The sequence below is a fragment of the Aquarana catesbeiana genome, linkage group LG10 (genome assembly GCF_042186555.1).
Source record: "Aquarana catesbeiana isolate 2022-GZ linkage group LG10, ASM4218655v1, whole genome shotgun sequence".
In the NCBI taxonomy this organism is placed as follows: domain Eukaryota; kingdom Metazoa; phylum Chordata; class Amphibia; order Anura; family Ranidae; genus Aquarana; species Aquarana catesbeiana.
Window position 1 is genome coordinate 115,596,823 of NC_133333.1, and position 22,817 is coordinate 115,619,639.

At 40.5% G+C, this 22,817-nt stretch overlaps 1 protein-coding gene across 2 annotated transcripts in view; it reads right to left on the bottom strand.

Moving 5' to 3' along the window:
* Positions 1-22,817, bottom strand: part of CEP164 (centrosomal protein 164) — a 276,967-nt gene that overhangs the window by 201,888 nt on the left and 52,262 nt on the right. The window contains exons 7-15 of one of the 2 annotated variants that reach the window (XM_073602488.1): positions 21,005-21,082; positions 18,908-19,018; positions 18,042-18,335; positions 16,745-16,807; positions 13,166-13,243; positions 11,210-11,307; positions 10,785-11,126; positions 8,712-8,843; positions 5,942-6,146 (exon numbers count right to left, since the gene is read on the bottom strand). In XM_073602488.1, coding sequence (XP_073458589.1) covers positions 5,942-6,146; positions 8,712-8,843; positions 10,785-11,126; positions 11,210-11,307; positions 13,166-13,243; positions 16,745-16,807; positions 18,042-18,335; positions 18,908-19,018; positions 21,005-21,082 — 1,401 coding nt within the window. The remainder of the gene's footprint in view (positions 1-5,941; positions 6,147-8,711; positions 8,844-10,784; positions 11,127-11,209; positions 11,308-13,165; positions 13,244-16,744; positions 16,808-18,041; positions 18,336-18,907; positions 19,019-21,004; positions 21,083-22,817) is intronic. The other variant, XM_073602489.1, reaches the window with a different exon arrangement.

Consider the following 22,817-nt stretch of genomic DNA (forward strand, 5'->3'; position numbering starts at 1 on the left):
TCTGATGTGAAGTGTTACACACACGTGGCCAAGCCTGGCAGTTCTCTAATCAGTTGGTTCCAGGAACTGCACATGCGCAGTTCAGAGTTGCCAAAAAGGAGATTTTTTTAGGAGCACTTTTCTCCTGTCTATGGATATTTATGGACAGGAGAATAAAAGCGCCTGTTTTTTACAAACCGTCCGTAAATTTACGGACAGTTGGCAACACTGAGAGACAGAAAAACTGCCTCAGTTTTAGACCAATAGCTCCTTAGGGACTCCTAAGACATACTGGCCTGAAATGAATAGTAGAGTCCTGAGAAAACTAGAACATAGCCAGGTAGTTACTTCCAAAAAGAGAACTATCGCAGATAGAACACCAGCATACATAATAAACTGTAAATAAGCTCTGTATGACTGGAGAAACTCCCATAAATTCTGGCTGTCACACAGAAAACACCAGTATAAGCTGGAAAAATCTGCACTCAGTGGCTGACTAGAGAGACTTTCAGGATTTAACATATCTGGCATAAATCTACCAACAGCTGTTATTAGTAGAAAAAAAATTGCAAATAAAAAGCAGAGCTGCAGAAGGCATGTACACTATCTTGATGACATTAGCAAAAAAATCAGGTATGAATATTGTGGTTATCCGATTCTAGGCAACAACCTTTTTTGTTGCCAGTGTATATTTTTCCTGTATGCAACATTATATCCAACAGTCTAAGGATTCCTGACCCTCAATGGACAGAAAAGAAAAAATAATACATTTATTAATACATTTCTACATTTTGTAGATTTAGCTGATTTTTCATGTTATAAACTTGTATATTCTTTTTATTTTGATTTGCATATTTATGCAGAATCAATTATTCTCCATCTGGAATGGGTACTATGCATTTACCCTGGCTGTGATAGAAGATGTTCTGGTAGTTTCATGAAATCCAGCCTAATAATGCACAATAGACTGCCAATTCACAAGCAATGCACCTGAGGCCCTAACTCTGTACAATCATCAGTGAAAATAGTCTGTTCAGATCCATTGCAGGTTTACACTGTGTTCAGGCCGTAGAGGAAAGAAGTGAACATCTGCTCTCTATTCCTAAGCCACAGGCTTCTGCCAGATTGTGGGCCCAGTCAAAAATAATTCTCGATTCTGGATTTTTTTCTGTAGTCTATATGATGCCTAGGTTCTCACTTAAGCAGAAAACACCATGAAACTCTAATAAACTGTAGCGGTACCCCCGTAGGGACTGCTAAGTAATGTGGCCCACCTTTCACCCTTCCCAGCTGGGCATTCAATCCTCAGACACTCCAAGACAATGAACAGTCCATATGCTTTGGTTTTTTTTGTTTTATTAAGGGGACTGAACTTGGATGGGGTAAGGGAAGTATGAGATGTCCATTGAAGATAGTAAAAATTGGCTTGGACTAACTATATACACTCCTGTATATACACATCAATCTTCCTTCAGGACAACTCTTACTGCAGACTATCACTCCTCAGCTCCTCCAGCACTTTACATGCTTGCGCTGCCTGGCTGCCAGCCAGGCCTGCTTAAATTTACCTAGTCCTAACCAAAAATACTCACACTAGCACCTATCTACCTAGGGGGTGCTACATAACACTCTAGCAAGCCACTAAAACAGCAAAAAAAAAAACACACGAAAGCAGTGCATGACAAGAATAAAATTGTAAAATGAATTTTAGACAAAACTTTGTTTTTTTTTTTAGGTTTGAATACAGTGGGCAAGGGCACTAGAAGTGCTTTATTTTTCTAATAAATTCCTACAATACTTCAAACTGCGGCCTGCATTTTGTAGTCCATTTATAAAATGATGGGAATTTCTCTTGTATTTCCCTATCTTCCTTTCAGTTGAGTAGCTCTAGTACATTTACAAAGCGCATTTTTGTGTTTTAAAAGCATTAGCAGCAGCAGGACCCAGACTTACAATAGATTCAGATAGTTGAGCTTCTCAAGCCGCACTCTATGTATCCATAGACACACAGAACATGGCTAAGCCCCTCCCCCCTCGCTCTCTCCTCACAGGCTGCGATTGACAGCAGTAGGAGTCAATGGCTCCTGCAGCTGCCTCCATAGCCAGTGAGTAAACACGGTGTGGACAGAGCCGCTGCATTAGGGCGCAGCACTGGATCGACATTGGGCTCAAGTAATTATAAGGAGGGCGGGGGTGGGGACTGCACACAGGCTTTTTACGTTAATGGATAGAATGCCTTAAGGAAATAAAAAAATTCTACTACTTTAATTTTCTTAAAGCTGTTAGTCCTTTTGTTCTCATTACTTTATATCCTTTATATCCTGATTGTATATTACTTTCTTTTCTTTTTTTTGCACTAATGGATTTAAAAAATATATTATTTTGCGTAATCTCACTAGTTTTGAAAACAACTGGAACTTTATAGTTTTGTAGCTTTATTTATGGACGTATACAGCTATAGATGTACTTATTATCTTTTGGTTCACACTTGGGTACATGGAGTTTAAATATAGTAATAGGCCAAACCTAACTATAAAAAGGCAGTCAGATCAAAGCCATGTTTAACGTGACATTTGATTGCAAAAACAATAAAATCAGTCTAAAGAAACCACTTCCAAAGGTTTCACAAAAAAATAGAAAAGAGAGCACTAAGATAGATGTGTTGCATCTGCATGCAATCATAGAAACTGTCTGGGCACAAAGTGATGGTTAGAACTTTGAACTTGGGACCCACTTGATGCAGAAGGGCAGATTCAAACAGAGACTACAGTTTTAGCTTAGCCTAAAAGTAGAGTGGACACAAGCAAAATAAGAACTATGCTTTAACTTTGTGGTTATTATAAAGTGTGCTGCAATTTTTTTTTTTTTTTTGTTGCCTTTTATTGACTATTTCCATGAAGACAACACACAATGTGGTCATTGTTGTACTGTTGAACTCAGGGAGAGCTTTTAAATATGATAGTCAAGGAAAATGTATGTCTGTATGTGTAGGGGCAGGGCTTTTTTTCAGCGGGAACGCGGGGGAACGCAGTTCCGGCACCTCCACCACTGAATGTATGTAATGGCAAGGAGTGCTGGGTTGTGCTACAGTGTCTATTGATGCTGGCTGCTGATGGGTCTATTGTTGCTGGTGGGGGATCTATTGTTGCTGGGGTGGGTCTTATGTTGCTGGGGGGTCAGTTATAGCTGGCTGCTAGAGGGTCTATTGTTGCTGGGTGGTATTTTGTTGTAGGTGGTCCATTGTTGCAGGGGGGATCTAATGTTGCTGGTGGGTCTATTATTGCCTGTGGGGGGGGTCTATTTTACTGCTTTTCTTGTTATCAATAACAAATTCCATACAAATTACTTAGTACCACAAATGTCACTTGGTTCTGTATTCTCTAAAAGGGGCAGTGCTGGGAGGTGGGTAGGGGGTGGAACCAAGGACTGGTGCTCAGAGGTAGGTAGGGGCAAAGACAATGGGTAACTCACAAAATGGGGAGTTCCTGCACCTATTCTCTGAGAAAAAAAAGCCCTGTGTAGGGGTCATAGGGCACAAGGGTAAAGGAGATCCCAGGGGTATCTTTCTATGGGTTTGAAATGGAAATGGTCAGTTTCCTTAAGGATGACAATAGATGCAAGCTCCTGAGGGCTGGGGAGGTCATCTAGAGAGCAAGGTGACCCAGGGGCAATGGTCCAGGAGCAAAGCCAAGGCATCCTCGAACTCTTGGTGGTGGAGAGTCTTTAAGCAAGAGGTGATGGGCCATCATCTCCAAGTTCTCTTGGACAATTTTACCATCGTTGCATAAATCAAACAAACAAGGTAGTATAGGGAGCCCATATATTCAGTCAATTGCTCAAAGCATTCTGAGATGGGCAGAACCCAATCTTGTATGCATTTCAGCACCTAATCTGAAGAGCACGCAGAACACCTTGGCAGACTTTCTCAGTCGGCATACAGTGTGTCAGGACAACTAATCCCTCAATCCAGAGGTTTTCTCTTCACTCACAGATATTTGAGGCCTTGGTTTACCCTGCTGCAGTCCCTAGCTTTAGATCCTACGGTCTTCCTACCTGTAAGGAAAGACTTGATATCTCAGGGACCAGTTCTGCACATAAATGCAGCTACCTTGAAAAGATGTTAATGGCTGGTGGTTAATGGCCCCAACGGTGTCCAGATTCTTTAAGGCAGTATCCTGAATGAGACCAGTTAATGTCAAGTCGTGTCCTGTTTGGAATTTATCATTGGTTTTGCAGGCTGTTTTGTGCCCTTTCAACACTTTTAGAGCAGGCCTCTATTAAGCTCCTAATCTTAAAAACAGTTTATTTTGGTTGCTATTACTTCTGCTTGAAGAATCAATGAGCTGCAGGCACTGTCAAGTTAGAGAGCCTTTTCTAACCATTTTTAAAGATAAAACTGACCCAGGATTCCTTCCAAAATTTACATAATTTCATAGATCTCCGGACTTATACCTACTTTTTGCCATTCTTCATTGGGGATAAAGAAAGGTGTTGCTTGCTGGAAAGAGGTGACTTTTGGCTCACCTGAAAGTAGCCAAGCAGTTTAGGAGGTCCGATGCCCTATTTGTCCTCCTTGCAGGAGCTCACAGAGGAGCACAGACAGGGACGGACTGACCATTCGGACTCGGTTAATGCCCGAGGGCCCCATTGCACTAAGGGTTGCCAGCCTCAATAAAACCAGGGACAGTATGTAAAAATCTGTGTTTTTTAAAAAATCCCAAGATTATAGCTGCCCCTCCTCTTCAGTACCTTTTCAGTGTGTGTATGTGTATTCTGTGTGTGTATACTGTGTGTGTATATTGTGCGTCTGTGTGTGTGTATACTGTATATGTGTGTGTGTGTGGCCCCATAATCTATTTCCTGGGGGCCCCATAATCTCCTATTGCCTGGGGGGGCCCCATAATCTTCTATTGCCCAGGGGCCCCCATAATCTTCTATTGCCCGGGGGCCCCATAATCTTCTCCTATTTCCCGGGGGCCCCATGAGTTGTCAGTCCCCCCTGAGCACAGACATCATAGTCTACAGTAGCTAGATGGGATTAAACAGGCTATTTTGGAATGCTACCAGATCATAAGTGTTTCTCCTCCCTTTCTAAACACTCATTCTACTAGAGCCTTATCTACTTCCTGGGCGGAGAGAGCTGGTGCCACTCCAGAGCATATTTGTAAAGGTGCTACATGGTCCAGATTCTCTGCTTTGGTTAAGCAGCATCACTTGGACCTCTTAAACAGCCAGGACCAAGCCTTTGGCAGAAAAGGCCTCCAGTCAGTGGTCCCCCCCTAGGCTGGTAACCTCATGCTTATCGTCTCATGGGCTGTCCCAGGGCAGCCGGGTTCCCGCCCTGTCGATTTGTTGTTCTCAGATGTTCTCTGTGTTCTCTTTTAGTTCCATCCTTTGAACTGCCTTTTAACTCTGATGGATAATGTGTTTCCTGCCCCGATGGAAGGAGCTCTACATTTTATGGGCTGTCCTGAAAGACTACTCAAAATTACTGGTCTAACTCCGGTTTTCTAAATGCGAAAAGAAAGATCTGCATCCAAATCCAATGCAAAACATGGTTTTACATGATCACAGGAAGGAATGACTGATTGTAAAAGATCATACCAGGCATATTTGGATTATATCTACACTTTGAAAAAAACACATCGATTCTCAATTGTGTAGACCGTTTCATGGATACACAGTGAAATTAGGAATTTGTTTACAAGTGACTAGTTCATAATCAAATAAATTTGTTTAAGGAATTTGCTTAGAAGTTCATAATCAAATAAAATTAAAATGTAAGGGTACAAGAAGCCAGATATAAAATAACACATTGAGGTTAGATATCTCTAGCTTTTCAAAGGCTGAAAGGGGTATTTCCCAGTGCAAGAAAAAACGGTGTGACCATCTCATTGAGCAGCAAACCCAATGAACTGCTAAGAAGAATGCACTTAAAGTCCAAACACGAGGAATTGCTTACCATTCTAGTTTCCTGTTTGAGCCTAGTACTCAGCTCTTTAAGTGCTATTTCTCTTTCACGCAAGATAGTAGTTTTCTCTTGCTGTAATAGATTTTCTGTTTCTAGTTTAAATTTTTCAGAGAAGTCATTTCGTTCCTGCAAAAGTTCCTCCTCTAGTTTTTCTAATGTCTGTCTGTGTTCTTCTCTAATTGTCAACTCCCGTTTCCTGTAGAAAAAAAAAAAGGGAAAAGGTAGCAAGTATAAACTATCTTATGATATCTTAATGATAAGTTCACCCTTTCAACAAAAATATGAAATGCACATCTTTTTGCAGGTAAAAAAAAATGTGAATCTTTTTTTTTTTAATTGGGAGCCTGTGTAAAGCATTGCACCCGTGATCAGCAAAAGGACGGGGGGGGGGGGGGGGTTCAGGGGCAGCTGCAGCAGTAATATGTTACACCCTGAATATGGGTATAACACGTGACATGTTATGAAAGGTAAACGTATCCTGTAACATAGATGAATAGAAAAAAATATTAGAACATTAAAAAAATCTCTGCTGTGCTCTTGTTAAACAAGAAATCCAAAATAATGACATTACATAAAATAACCTTTTTCAAAAGCATAATCAAAAACAGGATTTACCGGTCAATGTCCACCTGATTCACACAGATTTTTTACTAAGTGAAAAAGCTAATTTTGGTTGTTAAAAGTAGAAGTAAACCCCGATGTTTACAAACATGCAGGGGTGTATAATCCATGGTTTCAATGTGTGCGGTGCACACAGACCCTGAAGGGGGTGGGGCCCATTGTGCTCTGACACACAAAGCACCCATGGAGGGGAATTGTAAAATCCAAAAATGACCACTGTGCCATGTGCCCCTTAATGTCCCACTGCCTGTTTCCCACTGCCTGTTGCTGTTCGGAATCTGCTGGTGACTCTGGGAGCAGCTTCGGATTCACTGGGAGGTGGGGCGGTGATGTCATACTGAGCTCAGGAGAAAATAAACCTGGCATGCGGCTGAGATGTGTCTGAAGTTAACTGACTGTACTCAGAGGAAAGGAAGAGGGGAGGACTTGGTGAATGTGCTGAGGGACACATGAACTGGGGGGGTGGTGACTGTGCTGGGGGACACTGAACTGGGGAGGGATGGTGACTGTGCTGGGGGGACACTGAACTGGGGGGGGGGGGGGGGGAGTGGTGACTGCTGTGCTGGGGGACACTGAACTGGGAAGGGATGATGATTGTGCTGGGAGACATTGAACTGGGGGGTGATGGGGACTGTGCTAGGGGGACACTGAACTATGGGGGATGGTGACTGTGGTGGGCCTGCACTGAACTGGGAGTGTGACTTATCTGGGGGACAGACAAAGATTCAGACCCTTGCACTATATACACTATATTGTACATTACACATTACTGCATTATATACACTATATAGTTCATTGCATACTTCTTACCAGTATTTAAAGTAGTGTTTATTGTCTCAACAGTTGTTGGTATTTGAGCATACCCTGCCTATTTTAATGAAGTTCTTCTATAAGGCAGGCTCAAAGTGTTAGCCCTCTATTTTCAGTGTACACAAATCATATTTAATGGAAGAGCTTTTTTTTGTTTTAAATGATTGTGCCAAGGTTTATACATATCTGTGAGACTTACTTGTGGCACAGCATTCTAAGCAATTGTATGTGAACACAAAGGCTCTTGCTTTATTTAGCATGCCCCTTTAAGCCCCTCCCACTGTTATCACAATTTGGCCACACCCACTTTTGTGTCACAGAGCACTACGCGCACCGCATCACTACTCTTCTTCTTCTATGCAAAGATGCCTTAGGTCTTTTACAATCCTAGCAACATCTCTGCCACCACTCCAGTGCACTGAGCTCACCTATTTGTTTATTTTTATCAAGCAGCGGGGCGCAACTTATAATCTTGCACACAGGCCCACTGATTTCATAAAACGCCCCTGTGCAGGGCATTGTGCTTGCATACACTATTACAATATTGTACGAGTTTCAATGAAAGATCTGATTTTATACCTTAAAGTTCTTTTTTTTTACAGCAGTTTCTGCCTTTCTTTTCTGCAGGAGTGGGGCTTTGCGTGTGGAGAAGCCACAGAGCATTGTCACTTCCTGTGACACCACTGCAGGCTCAAAACATCACACATGTCTCTGTAGACCCCTTTTCTCTGCTGAACTATGGCTACCTTCAGGAGTAGCTCCAGTCAAGCATTACTGAGTGAAGCACGGGCATGGGCTGACAACGGGGAGGTTATCAGGCACGTTGTGCTCTGGCACTAAGGTCCCCAGCAGAAATGTGTGCCAACTTGATTAAGCTAATGCTGCATTGGAAGCTTGGTTGGCATTGTCACCTTATCACAGGAAGCCCACAGTGACAAAAGAACTTGTCAGGACCAACAGGTAATTACCTCAATTTTACTACTTTTAATACACTTTTCCTACAGTGGGCTCCTAAATCCCCATCAGATATGCACACAGCAAGCACAGGCTCTCTCTTTCTCAGTCTGCAGCCTTAAGCTGGTACAGGTATTGGGTCCCAGAAAGGGAAGGGATTCCCTGGGTTCCAAGCTTAGTTTACAGGGAAAAATGGCATATACTGTATGTATAACAATGCATGAATTAGATCAACATTCATTCAGGGTTTCTCATAAATGGGCTAAGAGAAGTATAATGTCAATACATAGAATTATATAGTGGAGATTTTGACAATGAACCTGCTCCACATGTATCAAAGTGATATTTTTCTCTGCTCCATATTTGTGTGTCCTACCGAATTTTCTGCGCCTCATCTCCTGTCTCTTTACCAAGTTCATTTTCCAATTTGAGAAGTCTCTGTTTCTGTGCCTCCCTCATCCTGGCTTCTTCCTCTTCGGACTCTCTTTGCAGTTTTTCCTCCAATGCTCTGTTTAAAAACATAAAAAAATGATATATATATATATATACACACACACACACACACACACACACACACACACACACACACACACACACACACACACACACACACGCAGTGGGGACGGAAAGTATTCAGACCCCTTAAATTTTTCACCCTTTCTTATATTGCAGCCATTTGCTAAAATCATTTAACTTCATTTTTTCCCTCATTAATGTACACACAGCACCCCATATTGACAGAAAAACACAGAAATGTTGACATTTTTGCAGATTTATTAAAAAAGAAAAACTGAAATATCACATGGTCCTAAGTATTCAGACCCTTTGCTGTGACACTCATATATTTAACTCAGGTGCTGTCCACTTCTTCTGATCATCCTTGAGATGGTTCTACACCTTCATTTGAGTCCAGCTGTGTTTGATTATACTGGTTGGACTTGATTAGGAAAGCCACACACCTGTCTATATAAGACCTTACAGCTCACAGTGCATGTCAGAGCAAATGAGAATCATGAGGTCAAAGGAACTGCCTGAAGAGCTCAGAGACAGAATTGTGGCAAGGCACAGATCTGGCCAAGGTTACAAAAAAATTTCTGCTGCACTTAAGGTTCCTAAGAGCACAGTGGCCTCCATAATCCTTAAATGGAAGACGTTTGGGACGACCAAAACCCTTCCTAGAGCTGGCCATCTGGCCAAACTGAGCTATCAGGGGAGAAGAGCCTTGGTGAGAGAGGTAAAGAAGAACCCAAAGATCACTGTGGCTGAGCTCCAGAGATGCAGTCGGGAGATGGGAGAAAGTTGTAGAAAGTCAACCATCACTGCAGCCCTCCACCAGTCGGGGCTTTATGGCAGAGTGGCCCGACGAAAGCCTCTCCTCAGTGCAAGACACCTAAAAGCCCGCATTGAGTTTGCTAAAACAACACCTGAAGGACTCCAAGATGGTGAGAAATAAGATTCTCTGGTCTGATGAGACCAAGATAAAACGTTTTGGCCTTAATTCTAAGCGGTATGTGTGGAGAAAACCAGGCACTGCTTATCACCTGTCCAATACAGTCCCAACAGTGCAGCATGGTGGTGACAGCATCATGCCGTGGGGGGGGTTCAGCTGCAGGGACAGGACGACTGGTTGCAAACGAGGGAAAGATGAATGCGGCCAAGTACAGGGATATCCTGGACCAAAACCTTCTCCAGAGTGCTCAGGACCTCAGACTGGGCCGAAGGTTTACCTTCCAACAAGACAATGACCCTAAGCACACAGGTAAAATAACAAAGGAGTGGCTTCACAACAACTCCGTGACTGTTCTTGAAAGACCCAGCCAGAGCCCTGAATTAAACCCAATTGAGCATCTCCGTAGAGACCTAAAAATGGCTGCCCACCAACGTTTACCATCCAACCTGACAGAACTGGAGAGGATCTGCAAGGAGGAATGGCAGAGGATCCCCAAATCCAGGTGTGAAAAACTTGTTGCATCTTTCCCAAAAAGACTCATGGCTGTATTAGATCAAAAGGGTGCTTCTACTAAATACTGAGCAAAGGGTCTGAATACCTAGGGCCATGTGATATTTCAGTTTTTCTTTTTTAATAAATCTGCAAAAATGTCAACAATTCTGTGTTTTTCTGTCAATATGGGGTGCTGTGTGTACATTAATGAGGGAAAAATATGAACTTAAATGATTATTTATATATATATATATATATATATATATATATATATATATATATATATATATACATACACACACACACACACACACACACAGTATTATACCACACACGATAGATAGATAGATAGATAGATAGATAGATAGATAGATAGATAGATAGATAGATAGATAGATACTATCTATATCACACACACATACAGTATTATACCACACACACTCAATATATTCTGTAAATATATATTCTAAATGACTCTAAATGATTGTAATTGAGCTAGAGAAATACCTGATGTTACTGTTATGGAGCTCTTGCAGTGTACGTTTCCTTGCTTCTTCCTCTTTGGTAAACATTTCTCTTAGATTCTCCAGATTCCTTTTATGCTGTTCTTCTAAAGCACTTTTCTCTTGCTCAACAATAGTTTTGGAGTTGCTAGCTGAAGCTTTAGGAAGTTCACCCACAAGTTTTGGTAGCTGCCCAGTATGCTTTGGGGTTTCAGACATCTTCCTAGATTCATTCTCTGAATTTTGTGAGGATTCACTGCCATTTCTGAATAGTTCTACTGATGGTTCTTTTGCAGATGCCAGTTCTACAGTAGCACTTGTTTGCTTTGTGTCTGGATGAATTTGCCTGTGCGAGAGAAATGTCTTAAGGGAAAAAAAAAAAAGAAAAAACTGATATCTGTAATAACAAAAGCTGTAAACCCAGCACACCTCTGAATCTTATCCAGAGGTCCCTTAAGGGGTTCCATATAGTCATCATCACCAATTTCCTCCTCCACATCTTCATCTACCTCTTCTTCGTTTGCTTCCTAAAGGAAGAGAAATTCTTATTTACTTCAGTTTGTATCATGCTCTTTTCATTAAATATAGTGACAAACTAACATAGGTAAACAATACAATAATTATATATGGCTATAATTTACAGTTCAGAAACCATTTATTACGGTTTTTGATAAAAAAGACAGCCAGATGTATAGTGGTTTAGGTGCTCCATTCAGTGTGAGCTTTGCTTCATAAGTCACCCCTTATGTATGCCTTCATGTGGAACGTTTAAATAGTTTCTCTCTGACTGACTTTGGAGAAAAATATGCGCAATCTAGTTCCATCATGAAGACTTTTTGGGAATTGTTACCCAGAAAGATCTTAGGAGAATAACAATACCAATCACTGATGTAAAGAGAACCAGCGCTAATAGTAATAAAGAGCTCCCCACCTCGAAACATTAACAAGAAAAACAACCTGGAGTGCAGTGATTCATTTTCCTTTCTGACCGATTTGCCAGAGTGCATCGAGCTAGACCAGTACCTGGGGATTTTGTATTGGAGTGTAATGCCGCGTACACACGACCGGTTTTGCCGTCGGAATAAACTCCGAAGGTTTCTCTGACGGAACGCCGATGGAATTCTGCTCAAGCGGTCTTGCATACACACAATCACACCAAAGTCCGACTGTCCAGAACGCGGTGACGTACAACACAAAAGATGGGACTAGAAAAAGGAAGTTCAATAGCCAGTAGTCAATAGCTTCCGTCTCCTACTTGCTTCAGAGCATGTGTAGTTTTTGGTCCATTGGAACAGCATACAGACGAGCGGTTTTCCCGATAGGAATTGGTTCCGTCAGAAATATTTAGAACATGTTCCATTTCTAGGTCCGTCAGAATTAAAAAAAAAAAAAAAAAAAAAGTCCGATAAGGCATACACACGATCGGAATAGACGATGAAAAGCTTCAGTCTGACTTTTTCTGTCGGACATTCCGCTCGTGTGTACGCGGCTTAAGGGGAGTCATTCTTGAGATGTATACATATCTTGAAACGCCTCTTAATAGAGATAACCATACTGTGAAGTAATCAGATTACCATCAATAGAAAAGTAACAAAACCTTAATTAGGTCAATGAAACGTCAACAAGCATTTAAAATCGCATTAATCCTGCATGGCTGGACCACTAGACATATATATCTAGTGCTTCAAATTTTTTCCAAAAAAAGAAAAAGCAAAGCTTGTAATGTAATATAATTTGTTTGTCCTTTATTTAAAGAGACCATAATCAACCTTTTAGGTGTAATTTGTAGTAATTCTCCTATTAATTAACCTTTTTACTGCCACCACTGTTTGTCATACAGTGGTGGCAGTGAGGGATTACAATATGTTTCTCTATAGAAGTCAGCAAATACCATCAAATCTGCTCCCTCAGGTAGTCCAGCATCTTCAGGCAAACATCACTCTCTGTCCATACATGACAGAGAGAGAGGTAACTAGTCAGGGTCTCCCCTGAATGGATTTTTCTTTATTTTCAAAAAGGAATTATTATAGGGACAGTTTAAAGATATGGTGGTTTGTGCCAGTGCCATTTTTATCCACTGGGTTAGCGCAGTTATATTATATTTTTCAATTCATATCTTCTGATGCTTGAGAAAACAAGCAGCTGAGTCCTAGGAATGAAACCCTTGGACAAAAAGCAGCAATACACATATGTGAAACTAAGCATTGCAAAGCATACAGTGTCCCCTACAATCCATACACATGTATTGCAGGTTTTATGACCATAGTTGGACTGTGGTAATGGTGAAATCATTACTGATAATATTTTCCGTCAAACAATCACCATCCACAAATATTTCCTAAAAAGTAACATGTAATAATATCTAGGCATGCGAGTGCTGCTTACTTTTGGGCTAGCGGGTGCAGGAGATAGAGAACCAACGTCATGAACTTTTTCTAAGGATTGTACACCTAATTTAAAATTCTAGAAAAAAAGGTAAAATAATGTTAGAATACATGCAAAGACTTCTTATATTTATTAAAGATATTCTTATATTTAAACGTCTACTTGCTAACGTAAATTGTACTTTCTCTTCTTGTTTTCTCCACTAGTATCATCATTTTTAGACCTTGTGCACACTGGATGTTATAAAAATGCCAGTAGCATTAGATGTAGCTGTAGAATGAGTTTTGCAGCCTTTTTATAGAAGCGTTTTTCAGCAAAACTATACTCCCACAAAAGCTTGGCTCAAAAACGCTTATAAACGCTGAATAGCTGCATTTTTCTTCGTTTTTAAGCTTTTATCAGAGTTAGAGCCTTTTTACAGCTGAAAAACGCCTCCTCAAATCCAGTAGTTCTGTTAGTTCTGTTTTTTTTTCCAGCCAGAAAACGCACCTGCCAAAAACGCTGATAACAGCTATTCGAGCATGGACACATAGGATAACAGGCTAGGGAGTTTACTGGCTGCAGAAAAAAATGCCTAAAGCCAAAAACAGCAGCTGTAAAAAAGTTGAGCGTGCATGAGGCCTTAATGTATGGAACCTGCTTTTATTATAGTACTGTAAATCCCTTATGTATCTGAACATTACTGATTGTTTAACACAATACTTCATTGCTTATAACCACTAGCCGACCTGCCGGTGTCATTATACTGCGGCAGGTTGGCTCTCCTGGGCAAATCGGCGTAGCTGTATGTCGGCTCTTTAAATAGACTTGGTAGGCGCGCGTGCGCGCCAGCCGCGTGACGTAGGAGCTGATGCACATGCCCGGCCGCCACGATCGCGCGCGCGCGAGAGAGAGAGATATCTGTCAATGTAAACAGACAGGTCCCCGTTCTGTCAAGGAGAGGAGAGACATCTGCTGTTTCTAGAGATTAGAAACAGCGATGTCTCTCTACTCCCAGTCACTACACTGCCCCCACAGTTAGAGTCACTCCCTAGGACACACTTAACCCCTTGATCGCCCCCTAGTGTTAACCCCTTCCCTGACAGTGACATTTATACAGTAATCAGTGGCTATTTTTAGCTCTGATCGCTATATAAATGTCAATGGTCTCAAAAAAGTGTCAAAAGTGTCCGATCTGTCCGCCGCAATGTCACAGCCCCGCTAAAAATCACAGATCGCCGCAATTACTAGTAAAGTAAAAAAAAAAGTAATAATAATAAAAATGCCATAAATATATTCCCTATTTTATAGACACTATAACTTTTGCGCAAACCAATCAATATACGATTATTGCGATTTTTTTACCAAACATATGTAGAAGAAAACATAATAGCCTAAACTGATGAATGCTTTTTTTTTTTTTTTTTTTTTTCTTAATTTGGGATATTTATTATAGCAAAAAGTAAAAAAAAAAAAAAAAAAAATGTTTTTTCAAAATTGAAAGAAAGCTCTATTTGTGGGAAATATTTTGTTTGGGTACAGCGTCGCACGACCGCGCAATTGTCAGTTAAAGCGACACAGTGGCGTATCACAAAAAATGGCCTGGTCATTAAGGGGGCAAATCCTTTCCGGGCTGAAGTGGTAAAAAAAAAAAAAAAAATTATATTATAATATATATATATATATATATATATATATATATATATATATATATATATATATATATATATATATATATATATGGAAATAGCAGCTCATCAAGCCCACTTGAAAGTAATGCTTTTTGGTTTTTGGTCCTTGCTCACAGGGACTTATTTAAGCATACATCTATGTGAGGGCTGTGTTTTGCCTGCATAGAAGGTACAGATGTTCCGTGCATCTGCGTGCACACAGTCTCATTCATGTCAATTGGAACGCAACGGCTGCATGGACACAGCTGCTGGTTTCCAAACTGACACAGATGTCTAATTGGGTGCAGCGACTGTATCTGTGCAGCTGCTGCATCCTAATTGGCGTGCTTGTATGTGGATACATGAACACTTGTGCATGCCATGCAGGCAAAACATGGCCTTCACACAGGTGTGCGCTTAAATACGCCCACGTGTACTAGGCCTTATGATTGACTTTTAATTTTTGTACACGTTAAGGCCCTTTCAAACTGATCAGTTTTTTGTCTGTTTTTGCCTTACCAAAAATGGAAGAAAAATGCATGACCACTAAATCCAATGAAATTCTTCACACCAGTCAGTTGCAAATCAGCTGCGTTTTTAAAAATCCTGCATGCTAAATTTTTGGTGCATGTTTGGTGCGGTAAAAATGCACCTCCCCATTCAAATGAATAGAAAACACATATAAAATGTGGCCTGGTTGTGTAACTGGTGCATTTTGTGAGTCACATGTCCTTTTTTCACAGGTGTAAAACGCATCAGAAACGCACATGCATTTTTACCATGGTTTTTGCAACAGAACAGTGTGAAAGCAGCCTTAGGAGTGCGCTGAGGACTTTTAAGTCAGACATAGTAATGTGGCCTCTTCATTGCATTCTCAACATGTCGTGCATTAAAAAAAAGCAAATATTTAATAGGTCCTTTGTTTGCAGAGCTGGGACATCAGCACTTTTAGTTTTTAATGTGGGGCTGTTATTATTCAGCGTTGTTGCTCACAGCATGGAATACGGCAAGGATTCTGCTGCAGAACCTATTTTAGGTTTTAGATTAGTGCTAGGGTCTGGTTTTAGGGGTTTTGTTTAAGTTTAAGTGGTTAAGTTTAAAGTGGTTGTAAAGCCTAAACATTTTTTACCTTAATGCATTCCTTGCATTAAGGTAAAAAATGTTTAGGTGTGAGCATCCCCCCTCACCCCCCCTTTTACTTACCTGAGCCCTCATTCGATCCAGGTCTGCAGCTCTTCTCTCCCCTTCTTCCGGGTCTTGCCATTGGCTTCCAGTGATATCAATCAAAGCCAGTGATGAGGAAGCGGGGGGTGGGCCGAGTCCTGCAGCGGGGCTTGGGTGAGAGCATGCAGGAGTGCCCCCATGGGAAGCAGCTTCCCATAGGGACAACGGACAGAGGGGAGGGCGGGGGACCTGAAAAGAGGAAGTTCACGGCCGCTCAGTGCAATTCCATTGCACAGAACTGCTAAGTATAGACATGTTTGTTATTTATTTTTTTAATTTACCTTTACAATCACTTTAAAGTTCCTTTAATCTTCTGCTCCCCAGAAGCATATACTGACCTTCCCTTTGCTCTCCTTACCGGTCCGCTCAGCTGTAGGAAGCAGGAGAAAATGCCTTGTGTAAGCTAAAAGGGACTCAAATTTTAGCTTATACAGTGCTATGGACTGTCCTCATGTGCTACTGCTGGCGACTGAGGATTACATGGAGGGTTGTTGTGTACCTATAGGTTTCAATGATCGCAGCATACGTGGCATACAAAAATCAAATGTTTGATTTGCAAAAACAATGCATGGTACCAACAGACAGCGTTCAAGAGAGCTCTTCCAGTTAAAAGACATACAAAAAAGACATCTGAAATTAGAAAGGCTTCAAATAAAATCTAGTTGTTATACAAACAGGCAACTCTGTAGCACAGTTTGCTATTTACCAGGTTTCCACGTTCACTGTTAGATTTAAGAACATCTTTTTTGCCCTCGCTAGGTTCAGAGTCCTGCAATAAAAGAAATGGATGTAAACAAAGTTATGGAAAACAAGTTGGAGAAATATGCTTTAATGCCTTCAACAATGTTCTCTAGAATGGCCCACTAGCTCTTGTGTAACATTGTTATTGAAAATATTTTTCCTGGTTTTCTAGTTATGTCGTCCAGTAGCTTTTACTGTGATCCTTCAGTTACGACCATCCTATCTATGCAAAATAGCATATAACTGTATCATTCATAAGGGTGGTTTCTTGATGGTCAGTTGCTATTGAAGAAAACCAATAAACATTCTAATGTGGTACTATGATGGTAAGCTTAACATAGCACAATCTTACATAGATACTATACTGAATCCTAAAGAACCCTGGGTACGAATACCTTATTTAAATGTATTCCTCAATAGCCAAAAAAGGATAGAATTTCTCTTTATGTTCACCAAATGCCCTAATAAACCTGGATATTACCAAGTAAAATATCATCACTATGCTGCACTATGCACCCAGCAGGTCCACCCACTATAGGCAGCCTACAGAAACTGCATAGATCTAAAAAACAAAAAGCACACCAAGATTTAACTAAGAATACACATGCAACTTGTATTTAGTACATTTTTGGCACTTTAGTCAGAAAATCCTGCTAGATCACTTCAGACTGACCCCTTTTGCAGGTACTGTATAGCTATGTGAAACATTTAAAAAAAGTGCCTATAATGATTAAAATCCAGTAATACACTGTCTCACCCTGCTCTGCACATGCTCAGTCTATTTTTTTGTCACTGTGCCAAATTTGTAGAGGCCGATCTGCTGACAGCCTAAAGATTTACTGCTGTTCAGGGTCTCTAGGCTTCAGCAAAATGGCAGCCTCCAGTAAGAAATAACAGGAACAATGCTGGAGGCAATTTACAGCACGCACTTTGCAATTCTCAGTTTCACATATGTGGAATATATGTTTGTTGCTAAAGAACGCTACTTTTATCAAGTTGTTATGGGTAAAGTTCCACTTTAAGCTCATAGTTCAGCTTTAAACTCTTTAGCCACACCAAAAATGAGTGCAACTAGTAGAAAACTAACAGAGCAATAATAAATTCTACAGTCTTATTCTTTTAAACTACTAACAAAAACTAGCTGAACATACAATGTATTTTCTTAGGAAAACTAAAATATCTAAAAATGTAACATACTAGTAACTATAGGTAAGGTCAATAAAAAACAAAGCTAATGGTATAAAGATGAGGATATTTCCTACATCTCGCTCATCTTGTTCTTGAATACAATCTCTGGCACTAGAACCCAGCTCTCCAGCCATGGAAGGTGCAGAGTTTTTAGATGCCTTTCCATCCTCAGGCTCTTTGTCAGAGGAACCAGGTACAGGCTCTTCTTTCTGTGCAGACATTTCAGCTGGAGAAGAACAGTGTGCCAGCTCACACTCTCCAGCCTGGAAAGTCTCATCAATGCCCACACTGGAGTCTTGGCCAGCTTGTGATGAAAGAGCAGCGGAAAGGGAGGATGGTTGCACATTCCCACTCCCCATCAATCTCCTCTAGAGAAATTGACAATAAATTCTCTATGTTACAATACTACTACTACACAAGTGCTCAGCAAGAGAAGGGGGATAACAAAGCACTCAAAATAAGAAGACAGACAGACACATTTAAGCACAACCAGAAACTATAAAAAAGTTGAACTTCAGATTGACAGAATTTGACAGCTCACATCAAAACAACTGGCATTTTGATATATGAATGCAAAATATGATTAGTTATAACAATAAATTTTGGAATTCCAACAAAGTTTGGAATTCATCTCTGATATCCTGCTGCTCCACATAATCACTTATTTTACAAATGTTTATATATTACTTATTGGAATATGGTGATGATAATCAGTTTATTGCATTCATATAGATACCGTTTTTCTACAAGCTCTAATATATCTAAAATTGGCGAAAAATAAAAAGCCAATTTGTGCTGCTAGTCTAATCAACATGGACCTTTATAAATGACTACTGGGAAAATCAGGTGAGTTTACAAAGCAGTGATGGTCAAAGTAAGGATCACACACATGCGGGAGGTCCATGTCATTACTACTGAGTGGTATCATGCCCAATGGAACCTCTTTCTGGCTCTCCTCTTCATCCTCAGATTTTTCAAGGTTCTGCAGCTCTGGATCTGTGCCCTCTTCTGTGCAGCTCGCTGCAGCAGATTCCTTTTTCTGTTCACTCTCCTGGGTGATACACACAAACAAATCCCCCATGCCTTTTCTAGACATGCTCATTGTACAAACCAGCTAATTGCTTAATCTTTCAACTAATCTAAATTCAAGTAAAACAAAGAGGTCAACTCCCAAAAAACATATTAAAACATGCGTATAACATCCTGCATAGTGGTTACTGCCTACATCTAAACTTTAAACAAACAGCTAAATACACAGATGAAAATGTAAAAAATAGCTTTTCAACGTGCCACAGTAGAGTAATAATTCTATCTTTCCGGTCCAGAGATTTACACAGCCCTGCCTGACAGGGAGGGACACAATCTTTCTTTGCTGCACTTACGTTACCCTTACAGGTCATTTACCCCAACCAGCCTGTGACTGGACAGTGAAAGGACATGCAGCACACAGATGAGCTCATCTGTCTTTAACTCTGCTGTCTCCTCTTATCACCATGTGCCTCAGCTGCACATGAACACTGCAGTGACTCCTTGTGCTGCTTACCCCTCTCCCAGGCAGATCTCTGCTGTACAGAGACTAAAGTTTAAATTCAGGTAATTCTATTCCTTGCTTCATCAGGTGAGAGGCTTCAGCACTGAAGCACTTATATAATCTGTGTTCATTTATTGTTGCCCTATCTAGCCATTTGTGAATAAAGCCGTAGTACAGAAAGGAAGGAGGTGCTAAGAGAAGTCACAAGCCTCTCTGTACTAGCATGCAGCAATCCGCTCTTGTTCTGGAGTAGTAGATGTGCAGTCCCAATGGTAGCCCTGGATTTAATTCTTGTAGTAGTAATAATAATAATGATCATCATGTAACACAGATGATTGCTCATGTAGGCCTAGAACAGAAGTATAATAATTACAGCCCCATATTCAGCCATTTTATTCTTTGGTTGGTGTGATATTTAAATAACTGAAAATTGTATCTTTGTTCCAGGAAGGCATGCAACATTTAAGTGGAATGCAGTGCTTTTATATGTGTATGCTAGTAACATACAGTATATTACAGGAATGACAATGCAGACATAATAAAAATGCATGATACTCGGTGAAAAGAACGCTAATCTATGTGTGAGAGTTTATTTAGTATTAACACTTGTGTTTGCAATACTAAGGGGATGATTTACTAAAACTGGAGAGAGAGAGATTGGCTACCATGCACATATGCACCAGATTTTGCACTCTCCAGTTTTAGTAAATCGATCTCCATGCATCATAAGAAAATCTACATGGGGGTTTATTTACTAAAATAGGAGAGTGCAAAATCTGGTGCAGCTCTGCATAGGAACCAATCAGCTTCCAGGTTTTACCTTTAAAGCTTAATTGAACAAGCTGACGTTAGAAGCTGATTGGCTACCATGCACAGCTGCATCAGATTTTGCACTCTCCAGTTTTAGTAAATCAACCCCATGACCTTTATGAGGCATCTACTTTACTGATATAAGAAAAAGACAGAATTTAGTCACTATATTATGTCCCAAAACTTACCAGTAAACACCATTTAAACCAGTGGTGGCTGGTGCTAAAAAATTTTTGGGGGGCGCAAACAAACCCCTCCAGGTCTGCACTCACCAGAGGACACTGGGCTGTCACGGCTCCTGATACCTGGCGGGTTCTGTGTTAATCCAATGTGGGAGGATTCGGACGCAGTACTCTGTGCCCCGAGGACAACCAAAAACAAATCAATTAGAGCCTCAGGCTCTAATCACATGTTTGTCAAAAATTGACGGACCTCATAAAAACACATTAGTCTGGCTCCTCGGCACAGTGCAATGAGTGCACACACATAGAACGATTCATTTTTAAATAAATCATAATATGACTAACATTTTTTAACTTTAAGATGTTAACAAAATGTTAGTCTTATTATCATTTATTTAAAAATAAATTAGCTTTCTTTATAGGCAAACGAACTTTGGGCACCCCTGCGCCCCTTCTGGACTGGCCACCACTGATATAAACCCCTACAATACAAAAAAAAAACAAATGTTCTTACCTCATATTCAAAGCCACCTCCCAGTGATCCGATGTCCATATGCAGGTTTTTAAGAAGGCGAGCGGATCCCCGTGGGCTCTGCAGGAGAAGAAAATAACCTCATAAATGCGCTTCTGGAAGAATGGTCTAACACTCCCATAGACACACTCCTAAACCTTCTTGGACAGCCTTCCCAGATGCGTTGAAGCCGTTATAGCTACAAAGAATGGGCTAACTCAATATTGAACCCTACGGACTAAGACTGGGATGCCATTAAAGTTCATGTGTGTGAAAGAGCAGGTGTCCCAATACCTTTGGTAATATAGTATATCATGGCTAAAATGTAGACAGGAAGTGGCTGCAAACTGGCTGCTGGAAACCAGGAGTATTTAGATGCAACAAAAGATTAAAAAATGTGAAAATAGCATTTTACTGGGAAAAAAAAACGGCAATCTGGTTTTACATTGATTGTTGATTTGCTTTCAGAACTGGGATTAGCTGATACATAATTAGGAAACAGGATGTTTAGATGGAAAAGTATAGTATGTTTTAAGCGAGCACATTTTTTAAGTTGTAATTTGCCTAAGTCATATTTTATGAGACTTTCACGTATTGTCCATGTTGTATTTTATCTTAAAAGTCACCTACTCCACCAGAATTCAGCCCCTTGGTACCGCCGCTGTGCTCAGAAGTTCCTCTCACCAACCTTCCATCTAGCCATGTGGAGGTCAGTGGGAAAAACCACTGAGCACTGCAGGAGACTAAGGAATACAGATGTCGAAACTCCTATAATCAAATCAAAAGGGACTTTTGTTATGCTTAGAACAGTGTACAGTTAGAAGAAATATTCCTGGAAACAAAAAGGGCTGTTATATATGGGCAAAATATGGAAAATGTCCAAACAAAATAAAAATGAAATTAAAAAGAATGGGAAAAATAACTGTCTAGACATATCCAGAACATTAGATAGCCAATACGCCATATTCTTAGAAAACCAGCAAATAAATTGATGTTTTAGCATTTAAATGGAGACAGAGGAAGAAGGTACAGAGAAACAATAGAGTCTACCTACCTAGAGGCTATGTTCCACCCATCAGTGGAAAAGATGATGATGCTATACAGAAACCCATTATTTGTTCCTCTCTGTCGTACCTAATGCTTAAGCCGGCCACAGATGGTTCGAATCCCTACTGAACTGGCTGAGATTCGAACCTTTTATGGGCAGGCTGATTGTACCCAAGTCGATCCATCAAATCGACTTAGGCACAACCAGCATGTCGGATTTTTACATGCGATTATTGCCATTGGCCACTAGCAATAATCACTGTATTCTCCTGGCAGAGACAGCTCCCTGTAACCCCTTACCGGGAGTACACAATAGCTCCGAAGGACTGACTTTGTTGATAGGCAAATCGAGCGATTTTCTTTCCTGCAACCTGTGGTTGCAGAAAAGAAAATCACATCATCTGTCCCCTGCCCTAGACTGCATTCCAGAGCAATGATCGTTATATTTACACCATTGCTTTACTTAGAAGTCAAGAGAAAATGACTACTCAGGGTTTCTCTGCAGTGCAAGTAACATAGCGATTTCACTGGTGAGCCGGTCAACACTTTCTGTGCACCACTGTGGCCTTGATTTCTCCATTTCTGATCAAATAATTTTACAATGATGGTTGATGAATCCATAATGTTTCACTAATACAGTGAGGGAAAAAAGTATTTGATCCCCTGCTGATTTTGTACCTTTGCCCACTGACAAAGAAAAGATCAGTCTATAATTTTAATGGTAGGTTTTTTTTTTTAACAGTGAGAGAAAGAACAACAAAAATATCCA